Here is a 15,288-nt window from a genome sequence, read left to right as displayed (position 1 = left end):
GCTGAAAAACCTGGAATCTGATATCCAAGGACAGGAGGAGAGGAAACATCCAACATGGGAAGAAAAAAAGAGCCAGTAGACTCAGTGAGCAAAGCTATCCCACCTTCCTCGCCCTGCCTTGTTCTAGCAGCACTGGCAGCTGATTGAATGGTGCCTACCACATTGAGAATGGGTCTTTGTCTCCCAGTCCACTGATTCAAATGTTAGTCTCCTCTGGCAACACCCTTACAGACACACCCAGAAAAAATTCTTTACCAGCCACCTAGGCGTCCCTCAATCCAGTCAAGTTGACACCTAATATTAACCATCACACATATTTTTACTTTTATTAATGAGGGCTTTTCTTTCTTTATGTCTTCTGACTGATTTCGTCTATGAAAGCTATTGATTTGTTTTCTGTAGTTTTTCCATTGATTCTTTTGATCTTTTTGGGCACATAATTATATAACATGCAAATTCCAATTTTTCCTTTCCAATTTTTATGCTTCTAATTGCTTTCTCATGTCTGCTAGCAAGTACTTTCAACACAGTAATTAAATTGTAGTAAAGGTACTGGGCATTTTCTTCTTCTTCCTGACTTTAGTGGGAAATATCCTCATATTTTTCTATTAAATAAGATCCTGGTTTGGAGATGAAGTTTATTTTATCATGTTACTTACTTTATTATTGACATGTACTATCAATTCTTATACAATCTGGTACTCTACCATTCCTTCTTCACCACTTTGGGGTTTTTTTCTTTTGAGATGGAGTCTCTCTCTTACCCAGGCTAGAATGCAGTGGCACAATCTTGGCTCACTGCAGCCTCCACCTCCCAGGTTTAAGCAATTCTCCTGTCTCTACCTCCCAAGTAGCTGGGTCTACAGGCACACCCCACCATGTCTGGCTAATTTTTGTATTTTTAATAGAAACTGGGTTTTACCATGTTGGCCAGGCTGATCTTGAACTCCTGACCTCAGGTGATCCGACCACCTCAGCCTCCCAGAGTGCTGTGATTACAGGCATGAGCCACCACGCCTGACCCACTTTTCTTTCTTTCTTTTTTTTTGAGACAGGGTCTCTGTCACCCAGGCGACAGTGCAGTGGTGTGATCATGGTTCACTGCAGCCTCAACCTCCCAGGCTCAAGTGATCCTCCCACCTCACCCTGTCAAGTAGCTGGGACCACACGTGTGCATCACCACACCCAGCTATTTTATTTTATTTTTTGTAGAGTCAGGGCCTCACTATGTTGCCTAGGCTGGTCTTGAACTCCTGGGCTCAAGTGATCCTCCCACCTTGGCCTCTCAAAGTGCTGGGATTACAGACGTGAGCCACTGCACTCAGCCTCCTTCATTTTTTAAGCTAGAATAGTTCTATAGAGTGAAACATTCCTTCATCATCACCTGTCTTTTCATTTTTTTTAAACAAGGAGGAAAATAGAATTTTCTAAGGATTTGTGCTAGAGATTCCATTCTCCTGTCAAATTTGCTTGAAAAATTATTGGTGTCATTTCACTTAAGACAGTTTGGCTAATGTTTTTCTTAAACTAGTACAGATATGGTTCATTTAAGGAAATCTCCCGAGAGTTACTAGAGTATAAAATGCCGCTAAGAGTAGCCATTTGCATTTTGTAAACATTTGCCTAATTCTGGTGAGTCAGATGTTTGATTTTGAACCTGCGTTCTATTTATTAGAATGCCCCAAATATAATAGATGTTTTAACATTTCACTATAAATGTGCAGATATTGAATTTAGTAAGATGACCTGTGTTATAGTTTTGAGAATAAAGCATGTTTTTCTTCAAATGAAGGGAAACCTACCATGTAAAAATATAGTAGACTTGGTATTACCTTCTATTGAGTTACCTAGGATGTATTTTCATTAGCCTTTGAGTATTATTTGAGAAGACTTTAATATTTTTCTCATTAGCACATTTGTACTTATCTGCTGATATGTCTTATATTTTCAGAGCTTTGTCTTCCAAAATGTTTGTAGGTTAGTATTTAATATAGATTGTATGTTCATATTAAATATTATAATTAGTAATGATGACTAGTAGGGCAGGGGGTATTGGTTAGGAGAGGCCAGGCTAACATTGAAAATATAACTTGGTAAAATCTAAAAAATAGATAATTTCACAAGATAATTGAAAGTTGATCATATATCTTATACATTCATATTTAATGCTCAATTAGGCATCTATCATTTCCCGTAAAAAAGAAGCCAAAGCTGAGGAACTTCAGGAGGCCAAGGAGAAGTTAGCCAGCCTAGAGAGAGAAGCATCAGTAAAGAGAAATCAGACTCGTGAATTCGACGGTACTGAAGTTTTAAAGGGAGATGAGGTAAGCTGAGCCATCTCATGGGACAAGGGGAGGAGTATTGTTTTTTATGTGAAACTATTAGTGTGTTTGACTTTCTTAGTTTGAATGTTAATATTGGGCAGTTCATCTTATTTTATAAAAGTTATTTAAAACCAAATAGTCTTTTTGCAATAATACTGAGGTACTCTCTTTTTTTTTTTTTTTTTTTTTTGAGATGGAGTTTCACTCTTGTTACCCAGGCTGGAGTGCAATGGGGTGATCTTGGCTCACTGCAACCTCTGCCTCCTGGGTTCAAGTTATTCTCCTGTCTCAGCCTCCTTAGTAGCTGAGACAGGAGATTAGGGATTACAGGTGCCAGCCACCACACCCAGCGAATTTTTGTATTTTTATTAGAGACAGGGTTTTACCATGTTGACCAGGCTGGTCTCAAACTCCTGACCTTGAGTGATCCACCCGCCTCGGCCTCCCAAAGTGCTGAGATTACAGGTGTGAGCCACTGCACCCGGCCATACTGAGATGTGAGCCACTGCACCTGGCCATCTTGATGTAAAATTGCAGATATGTTAGTGATTTTACGAGATATTATGTTCCAAATTTTCTCTTTTTAGTTAAGCGAATTTATATTGGATTTAATTATTATAAACATTAAATTATAAAAGTGAAAAACATTAGTAGGAGCAAACAGATAATACCAAAATTTATATTTGTTGATAAATGCATTTTCATAAAGGGCTAAGAAAATATCATAAAGTTATTTTGTCAGTAATACATACTTATCTGGTGAGGCCAACCTCATCATAGAGGCATACAAGTTTAAAAAAATATAGTTGTGATGGCTGAATAGGAACAGCTCTGGAGTGCAGTTTCCAGCGAGAACAATGCAGGTGATCCCCAGGCAAGCAGGGTCTGGAGTGGACCTCCAGCAGGCCTACAGCAGAGGGGTCTGACGATTAGAAGGAAAACTAAAAAACAGAAAGAAATAACTTCAGCATCAACAAAAAGGACGATGTCTACTCAGAGACCCCATCTGAAAGTCACCAACTACAAAGACCACAGGTAGGTAAATCCAGAAAGATGGGAAGAAACCAGTGCAAAAAGATGAAAACACCAAAAACCAGAATGCCTCTCCTCTTCCAAGGGATCACAACTCCACACCAGGAAGGGAACAAAGCTGGATAGAGAATGAGTCTGATGAATTGACAGAAACAGGCTTCAGAAGGTGGGTAATAACAAACTTCTCTGAGCTAAAAGAACATATTCTAACCCAATGTAGAGAAACTAAGAACCTTGAAAAAAGGTTTGACGAAATGCTATTAAAATAAACAGCTTAGAGAAGAATATAAATGACTTGATGGAGCTGAAAAACACAACACAAGAACTTCGCAAAGCATACACAAGTTTCAGTAGCCGAATCGACCAAGCAGAAGAAAGGATATCAGAGATTGAAGATCAACTCAATGAAATGAAACAAATAGGCAAGATTAGAGAAAAAAGAGTGAAAAGAAATGAGCAAAGCCTCTAAGAAATATGGGATTATGTGAAAAGACCTAATCTACATTTGATAGGTGTACCTGAATGTGACAGAGAGAATGAATCCAAGCTGGAAAACACTCTTCAGAATATTATCCAGGAGAACTTCCCCAGCCTAGCAAGGCAGGGCAATATTAAAGTCCAGGAAGTACAGAGAACACCACAAAGATGTTTCTCAAGAAGAGCAACCCCAAGGCACATTATCGTCAGATTCACCAGGGTTGAAATGAAAGAAAAAAATGCTAAGGGCAGCCAGAGAGAAAGGTCCTGTTACCCACAAAGGGAAGCCCATCGGACTCACAGTGGATCTCTCGGCAGAAACCCTACAAGCCAGAAGACAGTGGGGGCCAATATTCAACGTCCTTAAAGAAAAGAACTTTCAACCTAGAATTTCATATCCAGCCAAACTTAAGCTTCATAAGCAAAGGAGAAGTAAAATCCTTTATGAACAAGCAATTCCTGAAAGATTTTGTCACCACCAGGCCTGCCTTACAAGAGCTCCTGAAAGAAGCACTAAACATAGAAAGGAACAACCAGTACCAGCCACTTCAAAAACATACCAAATGGTAAAGAGCATCGACACAATGAAGAAACTGCATCAACTAATGGGCAAAACTAGCTAGCATCAAAATGGCAGGATCAAATTCACACATAACAATATTAACCTTAAATGTAAATGGACTAAATGCCCCAATCAAAAGACACAGACTGGCAAATTGGATAAAAAGTCAAAACCCATCAGTGTGCTGTATCCAGGAAACCCATCTCACATGCAAGGACACACATAGGCTCAAAATAAAGGGACGGGGGAAGATTTACCAAGCAAATGGAGAGCAAAAAAAGCAGGAGTTGCAATCCTTGTCCCTGATAAAATAGACTTTTTTTTTTTTTTTGAGACGGAGTTTCGCTCGTTACCCAGGCTAGAGTGCAATGGCGCGATCTCGGCTCACCGCAACCTCCGCCTCCTGGGTTCAGGCAATTCTCCTGCCTCAGCCTCCTGAGTAGCTGCGATTACAGGCATGCGCCACCATGCCCAGCTAATTTTTTGTATTAGTAGAGACGGGGTTTCACCATGTTGACCAGGATGGTCTCGATCTCTTGACCTTGTGGTCCACCCGCCTCGGCCTCCCAAAGTGCTGGGATTACAGGCTTGAGCCACCCCGCCCGGCCAAAATAGACTTTAAACCAACAAATATCAAAAGAGACAAAGAAGGGCATTATATAATGGTAAAAGGATCAATGCAACAAGAAGAACTAACAATCCTAAATATATACGCACCCAATACAGGAGCACCCAGATACATAAAGCAAGTTCTTAACAACCTACAAAGAGACTTAGACTCCCACACAATAATAGTGGGAACTTTTAACACTCCACTGTCAATATTAGACAGATCAACAAGACAGAAAATTAACAAGGATATCCAGGACTTTAACTCAGATGTGGACCAAGCAAACCTAATAGACATTTATAGAACTCTCCACCCCAAATCCACAGAATTTACATTCTTTTCAGCACTATATCACACCTACTCTAAAATTGACCACATAATTGGAAGTAAATCACTCCTCAGCAAATGCAAAAGCATAGAAATAACAAACAGTCTCTCAGACCACAGTGCAATCAAATTAGAATTCAGGATTAAAAAACTAATTCAGAACAGCACAACTTCATGGAAACTAAACAACTGGCTCTTGGATGTTGACTGGATAAACAATGAAATGAAGGCAGAAATAAAGATGTTCTTCAAAACCAACAAGAATGAAGACACAACGTGCCAGAGTCTCTGGGACACATTTAAAACAGTGTCTAGAGGAAAATTTATAGCAATAAATGCCCACATAAGAAGCAAGGAAAGATCTAAAATCAATACCCTATCATAAAAATTGAAAGAACTAGAGGTGCAAGATCAAAAAAACTCAAAAGCTAGCAGAAGACAAGAAATAACTAAGATCAGAGCAGAACTGAAGGAGATAGAGACACAAAAAACCCTTCAAAAAATCAATAAATACAGGAGCTGGTTTTTTGAAAACATCAACAAAATAGACTGTTAGCCAGATTAATAAAAAAGAAAAGAGAGAAGAATCAAATAGATGCAATAAAAAATGATAAAGGGGATATCACTATTGATTCCACAGAAATACAAACTACCATCAGAGATTCCTACAAACAACTCTATGCACATAAACCAGTAAACCTGGGAGAAATGGATAAATTCCTGGACACTTGCATCCTCCCAAGCCTAAACCAGGAAGAAGTTGAAACCCTGAATAGACCAATAACAAGGGCTGAAGTTGAGGCAGCAATTAATAGCCTGCCAACCAAAAAAAGCCAAGGTCCAGATGGGTTCACAGCTGGATTCTACTAGACATACAAAAAAGGAGCTGGTACCACTCCTTCTGAAACTATTCCAAACAATCCAAAAAGAGGGAATGCTTCCCAAATCATTTTATGAGACCAACATCATCCTGATACCAAAACCCAGCAGAGACTCAACAAAAAAAGAAAACTTCAGGCCAATATCCATGATGAACATAGATGCAAAAATCTTCAATAAAATACTGGCAAACTGATTGCAACAGCACATCAAAAAGCATATCCATCACAATCAAGTAGGCTTCATCACAGGGATGCAAGGCTGTTCAACATACGCAAGTCTATAGACGTAATCCACCACATAAACAGAACCAAAGCCAAAAACCACATGATTATCTCAATAGATGCAGAGAAGGCCTTTGACAAAATTCAGCTGCCCTTTATGCTAAAAACTCTCAATAAACTAGGTATCAATGGAATGTATCTCAAAATAATAAAAGCTATTTACAACAAACCCACAGCCAATATCATATTCAATGGGCAAAAACAGGAGGCATTCCCTTTGAAATCTGGCACTAGACAAGGATGCCCTCTCTCACCATTCCTATTCAATATAGTATTGGAAGTTCTAGCCAGAGCAATCAGGCAAGAAAAAGAAATAAAGGGTACTTAATTACAAAAGGAGGAAGTCAGATTATCTCTATTTGCAGATGACATGATCGTATATTTAGAAGACCCCATCGTCTCAGCCCAAAATCTCCTGAAACTGATAAGCAACTTGAGCAAAGTCTCAGGATACAAAATCAATGTGCAGAAATCACAAGCATTCGTATACATCAATAACAGACTTAAAGAGAGCCAAATCAAGAAGCAACTGCCATTCACAATTGGTACAAAGAGAATAAAATACCTAGGAATACAACTAACAAAGAATGCAAAGGACCTCTTCAAGGAGAACTACAAACCACTGCTCAAGGAAATAAGAGAGGACACAAACAGATGGAAAAACATTCCATGCTCATGGTCAGGAAGAATCAATATTGTGAAAATGGCCATACTGCCCAAGGTAATTTATAGATTCCATGCTATCCCCATCAAGCTACTTATGACCTCTTCACAGAACTGGAAGAAACCACCTTAAACTTCATATGGAACCAAAAGAGAGCCCACATAGCCAAGACAATCCCAGGCAAAAAGAACAAAGCTGGAGGCATCACGCTACCTGATTTCAAACTATACTACAAGTTTACAGTAATCAAAACAGCATGGTACTGGTACCAAAACAGAGATATAAACCTATGGAACAAAACAGAGGCCTCGGAAGCAATACCACACATCTACAACTATCTGATCTTTGACAAGCCTGACAAAAACAAGCAATGGGGAAAAGATTCCCTTTTTAATAAATAGTGTTGGGGAAACTGACTAGCCATGTGCAGAAAGCAGAAACTGGACCCCTTCCTGACACCTTACACTAAAATTAACTCCAGATGAATTAAAGACTTAAACATAAGACTTAACACCATAAAAACCCTAGAAGAAAACCTAGGCAAAACCATTCAGGACATAGAATTAGGTAAGGACATGATTAAAACACCAAAAGCATTGGCAACAAAAGCCAAAATAGACAAATGGAATCTAATTAAACTCCAGAGCTTCTATACAGCAAAAGAAACAATCACTAAAGTGAACCAGCAACCAACAGAATGGGAAAAAATTTTTGCAATCTACCCATCTGACAAAGGTCTAATACCTAGAATCTACAAAGAACTAAAACAGATTTACAAGAAAAAAACAAACCCATTCAAAAGTGGGTGAAGAACATGAATAGACACTTTTCAAAAGAAGACATATATGAGGCCAACAAACATATGAAAAAATGCTCATCATCACTGGTCATTAGAGAAACGCAAATCAAAACCACATTGAGATACCATCTCACGCCAGATATAATGGTGATTATTAAAAAATCTGGAGACAACAGATGCTGGAGAGGATGTGGAGAAATGGGAACACTTTTACACTGTTGGGTGGGAGTGTAAATTAGTTCAACCATTGTGGAAGACAGTGTGGGGATTCCTCAAGGACCTAGAAATAGAAATTCCATTTGACCCAGCAATCCCATACTGGGTATATATCCAAATGATTATAAATCATTCTATTATAAAGACACATGCACATGTATGTTGATTGCAGCACTGTTTACAGTAGCAAAGACCTGGAAGCAACCCAAATGCCCATCAATGATAGACTGGACAAGGAAAATGTGGCACATATACACCATGGAATACTATGCAGCCATAAAAAACAATGAGTTCGTGTCCTTTGTAGGGACATGGATGAATCTGGAAACCATCATTCTCAGCAAACTGACACAAGAACAGTAAATCAAGCACTGCATGTTCTCACTCATAGGCGGGTGCTGAACAATGAGAACACATGGACACAGGGGAGGGGAGCATCACGCACTGGGGTCTGTTGGTGGGGAATAGGGGAGGGACAGCAGGGAGTAGGGAAGTTGGGGAGGCATAACATGGGGAGAAATGCCAGATATAGGTGATGGGGGATGGAGGCAGCAAACCACATTGCCATGTATGTACCTATGCAACAATTCTGCATGTTCTGCACATGTACCCCAGAACCTAAAGTGCAATAAAATATGTAGATTAAAAAAAATACAATTGTATCTCACATTGCTATGTACTTTAAATTTTAAACAATGCTTTAACAGCTTTTATTTCATTTATCCTTCTGTCAGACTCATAAGATTAGTAGGATAAATAATATTTTTTATAAATGACTGAACTTAAGCACCAAAAATATATTTTCCGTCCTCTTTTCATAAAATTAGCTCAAGAAAGAACAAATGAGTAAAGTCAAATATTTTATTTTAGCTTGGTGGTTTTTTAGGAAAATAAAGTGATAGGTCATATTTTAATTCCTAAACACTGCCTGTACTTTACTAATTTTTACAGGCTTTAAAATTTGTATTAGCTGCTAGATCTCAGCAAAAGCTACTATGAAAAGCTACTCTTGTCCAAACCTCATCTTTGGCTTTGAAAAGTTATTGAATCCATACTGGTACAAATTGGCAGTGAACCTTCACTGTGCCAAACAAATGAATTGCTCCCATAGTACCACTTTTCTCTGTAGTGGTTCTGCTTGTACCCTCCCAATGTGCCTTTTAGCTTGTTGGGGAAATAGTAGATTCAGGAAGTCAACACGTGATTGAAAAATTTCCTTGGCTTTTAACATCCACTTCAAATTGTTTTTAAGACATGGGAGTGTTTTAAATGATATTTGGAAGTCAACAGTGTATGCTTTGTGACATCCTTGCTGTCTGGGAGGAAAAAAAAAGATTAATTATGCAGCAATTTCGCTTTACAAGAGACCACGCCACCTCCTAGCATTTTTATCTTTTCTTAAGAAAATGCTGCCCAAATGACAGGAAATACTAATTGTTCTGGCCATATTTGGCATGAATAATACTTGTAATTCAGTGTTAGATGTTCCCTCTATGCAAATATGAGGGAAAAAACCTAGTGCCAAGTTATTAGCCTTTATTTTTGAGAAATCATGGTGAATAGAAGGATCTAATGACAAGAAAAAAAAGCATTCTTTTTTTTAAGAGGAAAAGGATATAATTTGGAAATGATAACAACTTAATTTTTGAACAATGGTCAGAAACAGAACAAATCAAGTAAGGTATTTGTCAGTTACCTAAAAGACCAGAAGATACTGGGGAACATTAAGTATAATTTTATAAAGAACAAATCTTGGTAGACCAATTTTATTTTCTACTTTGTTAAAGTGATAGGTCATATGGACAAAAGAGAAGTTTGTTATCTTTAAAATTATATAATACAGCTGGAGGTATAATTCACTGAGGTGCCTGATTTGGTATGGTTCACTGAGGTTTCTGGTTTGATATCACATAGTAATCTCCAGAAAATCATACCCTTTGCCCCCCATCTGTTAACACAGTTGGTGAGAAGGTATTGAGAATTATAGGCATGGTGTTTGGAAAGAACACTATGCCAGCAATTACATGCAAAATGAGGAAAGGGGGACTCACATTTATTGAGCACTTTTTGTTTTTTGAGATGGAGTCTCGCTCTGTCACCCAGTCTGGATTGCAATGGCACGATCTTGGCTCACTGCAACCTCCGCCTCCCGGGTTCAAGAGATTTTCCTGTCTCAGTCTCCTGGGTAGCTGGGATTACAGGCGTCCACCACTATGCCTGGCTAATTTTTATATTTTTAGTAGAGACAGGGTTTCACCTTGTTAGTCAGGCTGGTCTAGAACGCCTGACCTCAGGTGATCAGCACACCTTGGCCTCCCAAAGTGCTGGGATTACAGGCATGAGCCACCACGCCCAGCCTGTGACATGGTAAAAGCCCCATAAAACTGCATACCTCAACCATACCTCGGCTTTCTACTGAAACTGCTCTCTGTAACCCAGATGTGACAGGCAAGCAGTCCAAACCCATGCTATCTTGGCCCCTGCGACTTGTAATAAGTAATTAAGGATCGTAATTTCCACCCTACCCAGACAATGTGTAAACAAATGCTAATCTTGACTTTTGTGAACCACTTAAGTAACAATCAGAATGTCCAAAATCTCCTGGCCCATGGAATGTCCGGAGCCCCTCACCTTCATTTTCGCCCAGGAATCCACTGGAATGTCCAGAGCCCCTCACCCTCATCTCCACCCAGGAGGTGATTTACAGAATCCACTAGCCCTCAGAACGTCTGAAGCCCCTCACCCCAACCCCTGCCCCTCACCCTCACTCCCGAGGTGGTTTACGGGTATAAAAGGTCTTGACACACCCTCCTTTCGGGGCCACGGGTTGGAGAGACGCGAGTCCTCCGTGGCCGCCGGCAATAAAGACCCTGCAATTTGGCATACTTTTGTCTTGGTGTTGACTTTCTATGCTCAGGCCAGTACAACAGCCTATTGAGCACTTTTTATACAAAGCTCTGTGCCAGGTACTTTGCAAACAGATACATTTTTACTTCTTGCAAAAGGTGTTGTTGTCATTTTCCTTTTACAGTTGAGTGATGCTCAAGGAGATTGCGGATTCACACAGCTAGTAAGTGACCAAACTAGGAGCCAGGACCTCTCCAAGGTCTGTTGACCTTGAACAAATTACTTGACTTCCCTGAGGCTTCTCTATCGGTAAAATGGGACTGATTGTTCTTTATTAGCTCTAGGAAAGGCACACGAAATAATAGATGCTAAAGCTTCTGAGAAACTCAAAGGCTCAGTCAACATTTAACACCTGGCATCTGAAACTAATTATTCCCATGGGTGGTATGTTACTATGCATGTGAGAGGCAGCATGGTGGAGTGATTAAGAGTGGCTCTAGAGGCCGGGCATGGTGGCTCACACCTGTAATCCTAGCACTTTGGGAGGCTGAGGTGGGTGGATCACCTAAGGTGGGGAGTTTAACACCAGCCTGACCAACATGGAGAAACCCTGTCTCTACTAAAAATACAAAATTAGCCAGGCATGGTGGTGTATGCCTGTAATCCCAGCCACTCAGGAGGCTGAGGCAGGAGAATTGCTTGAACCCAGGAGGTGGAGGTTACAGTGAGCCGAGATCACGCCATTGCATTCCAGCCTGGGCAACAAGAGCGAAACTCCGTCTCAAAAAAAAAAAAAAAGAGTGGCTCTAGAACTTGGTCGTTTGAGTACAAATCCTGGTTTTGCCACTTACCAGCTGGGTGACCTTGGACAAGTTCCTTACCCTCTTTATATTTAGCTGTAAAATGTGAATGTTTGTAGTATATACCTCCTAAAATTATTTTGAGGATTAATTGAACATGCTTAGAACAGCACTAGGCACATAGTAAATGCTCGGTGTGTTAGTTCTTAATATTTGCATATTTTTGTATTCACTTGAATGAAGAATTTGAAAGCTAGAAATATAGTTTACAACTTAAAAGTTGAAACTAATATTTCCCAGACTGGGAACAATTTAGTGGAAATAAATATGAAATAGTTTCTGTTTAGGAATAAATAATTTACACAAATTTAAGATGGAATAAGATAGCACTAATGAGAGTAATTTTAGCTGCCACTCACTGAGCAGTTACTGTATGCGTGGTCTTGAGCACTTAAAACATATAGCTTTAGTGATGGTTATACAATAGCAATGTGAATGTACTTAGAGCCACAGAACTGTATACTTAGTAGTAAAAGTGGTAAATTTTGTTATCTCATAGTATACCATAATTCGTCCTCTCAGTAAGCCCCTGAAGTAAATATTACCTCTATTTTGTAACTTAGGAAACAGAGAAATTGAAATAATTTGCCCAAAGTCACACAGTTAGCATGTAAGAGAATATAGCCATCCTAATGGCAATATTTGATTGCCAGAAAATATGAATTCTAAAATTTACCCATTCTAGTAGTGCCATCTCCAAAGCACTATTAGAATGGGTAAATTTTAGGATTCATGTTTGACTCTAAAGAGGACTGCACTGTGAACAATCATTAATTGGAAGTGTTAGTTTGCTAGAAATTATGTGGCACCATTTGTTTGGATGTAAAACTTTATCCTTGCCGGGCGCGGTGGCTCAAGCCTGTAATCCCAGCACTTTGGGAGGCCGAGGCGGGTGGATCACGAGGTCAAGAGATCGAGACCATCCTGGTCAACATGGTGAAACCCCGTCTCTACTAAAACAAAAAATTAGCTGGGCATGGTGGCACGTGCCTGTAATCCCAGCTACTCAGGAGGCTGAGGCAGGAGAATTGCCTGAACCCAGGAGGCGGAGGTTGCGGTGAGCCGAGATCGCGCCATTGCACTCCAGCCTGGGTAACGAGCGAAAGTCTGTCTCAAAAAAAAAAAAAAACTTTATCCTTGATTGTCTATATGTAGTTGTTTGATTGTTCTTATCTTGGAAAAATTTAGGAACATAATGTGTTAAGCATAAATGTAACAAGTTCTAGACATATGCAGTGATTTGTATTTGTTTGTCATTTTCTTTTTAGAGGTCCATTAGTAGTTTTTAGTTTGTTGGTGAAGCATGCATTTTGATGCTTCCTACTGCCATTAAAGTTAATATTCCAGATACTACATATTGTCTAAGAGTTTTAGCTCTTCTGATTGCAGATGCTACAGACACTTTTTCTTTACTAGGCCTTTTTATTAGTATTTCATTGGTTTTCCTTACTAGTAAAAGATGAAGTGTCTAAAAGTGCTTCCCCCTGTTGTCCTTTATCATTTTAACATTTTATTTTCATAAAGTAAGGCAGTACACAGGAATAAGCACAGGCGTGTATTTATCTCTTATTCTGCCAGAGTTCTGACATAAGTAGGAATTGCTTGAATAGTTGAAATAATCTCAGTGATAAAGGTACATTTTCCTGCCCATCCAGTCAATCTTGATTTCTTTGTCTTCATACTAGTATTTTGAAGATGATAGAAACTACATTCTATTAAACTAAAACCCCGCTAACATAATTGAAAATGAATACTAATGAATATTTCACTGTTTTTATATCTCAAAGGTTTTTATATTGGATTTTAAGTACATCTTAATATAAATCTGGTTGAATTAATAATCTCAAAATATTTTTATTGCTGTCATCTCTTAGGAAATGTACACCTAAAAATGCCATGGAGATTTGCCCTTTATCCTGATTTATTATTATTATTATTAATACTATAATAATCATTTTTTAAATTATCCAGTTACAATGTGCCAGACACCGTACTAGGCTTCTTATACACATTATCTCATTTATTTCATTGTACAACTCTCTAAGTACAAATTTTTAATTTAGTTTTTGTTGTCATTGTTGTTGTTTTTCCCAGAGACAGGATCTCACTCTCTCACCCAGGCTGAAATGCAGTGGTGTGATCATGGCTCACTACAGCCCGAAACTAGACTCAAGTGATCCTCCCACCTCAGCCTCCTGAGAAGTTGGGACTATAGACATGAGCCACCATGCCCAGCTAATTTTCTTTCTTTCTTTTTTTTTTTTTTTTTTTTTTTGAGACAGAGTTTTGCTCTGTCGCCAGGCTGGAGAGCAGTGACGCAATCTCGGCTCACTACAACTTCCGCCTCCTGGGTTCAAGCGATTCTTCTGCCTCAGCCACCCGAGTAGCTGGGACCACAGGCGCATGCCACCACGCCCAGCTAATTTTTGTATTTTTAGTAGAGATGGGGTTTCACCATGTTGGCCAGGATGGTCTTGATCTCTTGACCTCGTGATCCACCCACCTCGGCTTCCCAAAGTGCTGGGATTACAGGTGTGAGCACCGCGCCCGGCCTCTTTTTTTTTTTTTTTAATAGAGATGTGGTCTCACTATGTTGCCCAGGCTGCTCTTGAACTCCTGGCTTCAAGCAATACTCCCACTTCAGCCTCCTGAAATGTTAGGATTACAGACATGAGCCTGCGCCTGGCTGTAATTACTATTACCAGTTTTTACAGATAAAGGATCTGAGACACACAGAGGGTTTTGTTTTGTTTTCTTTTCTTTTTTTATAGCCTATGGCACCCAGTCACAGAGGGTTTAAGCTGACTTGCCTGACATCCCATTGCTAGTAAGTAGAAGAACCAGGATTTGGATTTAGCAGTCTGGCTCTAGAGCCATCAATAATTTGTGCATGACAGAAAGCTAGAAGAAATAGTCAACCTGAAACAGATGATGCAATTATAATTCAGAATCATCTTGGTAGATAGAGGCACTGTGCTTAAACAAAATGCCATTGATGGGATTATAATAAATATAATATGATAGAATTCAAGTTTTGTCTGCCAATTCAACACATCATCTATTACTAATGCAGCTTTAAAAATTATTATACTATAGCAGCATAAATTATTATACTATATAACATATACAGCAGCATAAATTATACTACATAAAAATGCATAAACTGTTTTACTACATTAATAAAAAATAGTATCCTATTTATGGTCAAATTATGCCTGCAGTATTATTTTATATTTTTGGCTTCATGTTTTAAGAGACAGTCATGCCAGAGTCCCACATGAGGGTGACTAAGAGGTGACTAAAATGAATGAAAAGTCTGGAAACTTTCATATTAATAATTGATTATGTATTAACTGAAACAAGAGACTAGAGAAAGACACAGTGGGAATTGATTATGTATTAACTGA

General features: G+C 39.0%; 1 protein-coding gene across 3 annotated transcripts in view; it reads left to right on the top strand.

Annotated features, from left to right (window-relative positions):
* IFT81 (intraflagellar transport 81) overlaps positions 1-15,288 on the top strand; it is a 116,637-nt gene that overhangs the window by 38,485 nt on the left and 62,864 nt on the right. For 2 of the 3 annotated variants that reach the window (XM_064379859.1, XM_064379861.1), the window contains exon 11: positions 2,178-2,324. In XM_064379859.1, the coding sequence (XP_064235929.1) occupies positions 2,178-2,324 (147 nt within the window). Of the gene's footprint in view, positions 1-2,177; positions 2,325-11,205; positions 11,315-15,288 lie in introns of those variants that run through there. The other variant, XM_064379860.1, reaches the window with a different exon arrangement.

This window comes from Aotus nancymaae, unplaced genomic scaffold (genome assembly GCF_030222135.1).
Source record: "Aotus nancymaae isolate 86718 unplaced genomic scaffold, 86718_ANA_hifiasm-v0.15.2.pri h1tg000021l, whole genome shotgun sequence".
NCBI lineage: Eukaryota > Metazoa > Chordata > Mammalia > Primates > Aotidae > Aotus > Aotus nancymaae.
The sequence above is the reverse complement of the archived record's forward strand: the minus strand, read 5'-3'. Positions and strand labels throughout refer to the sequence as shown.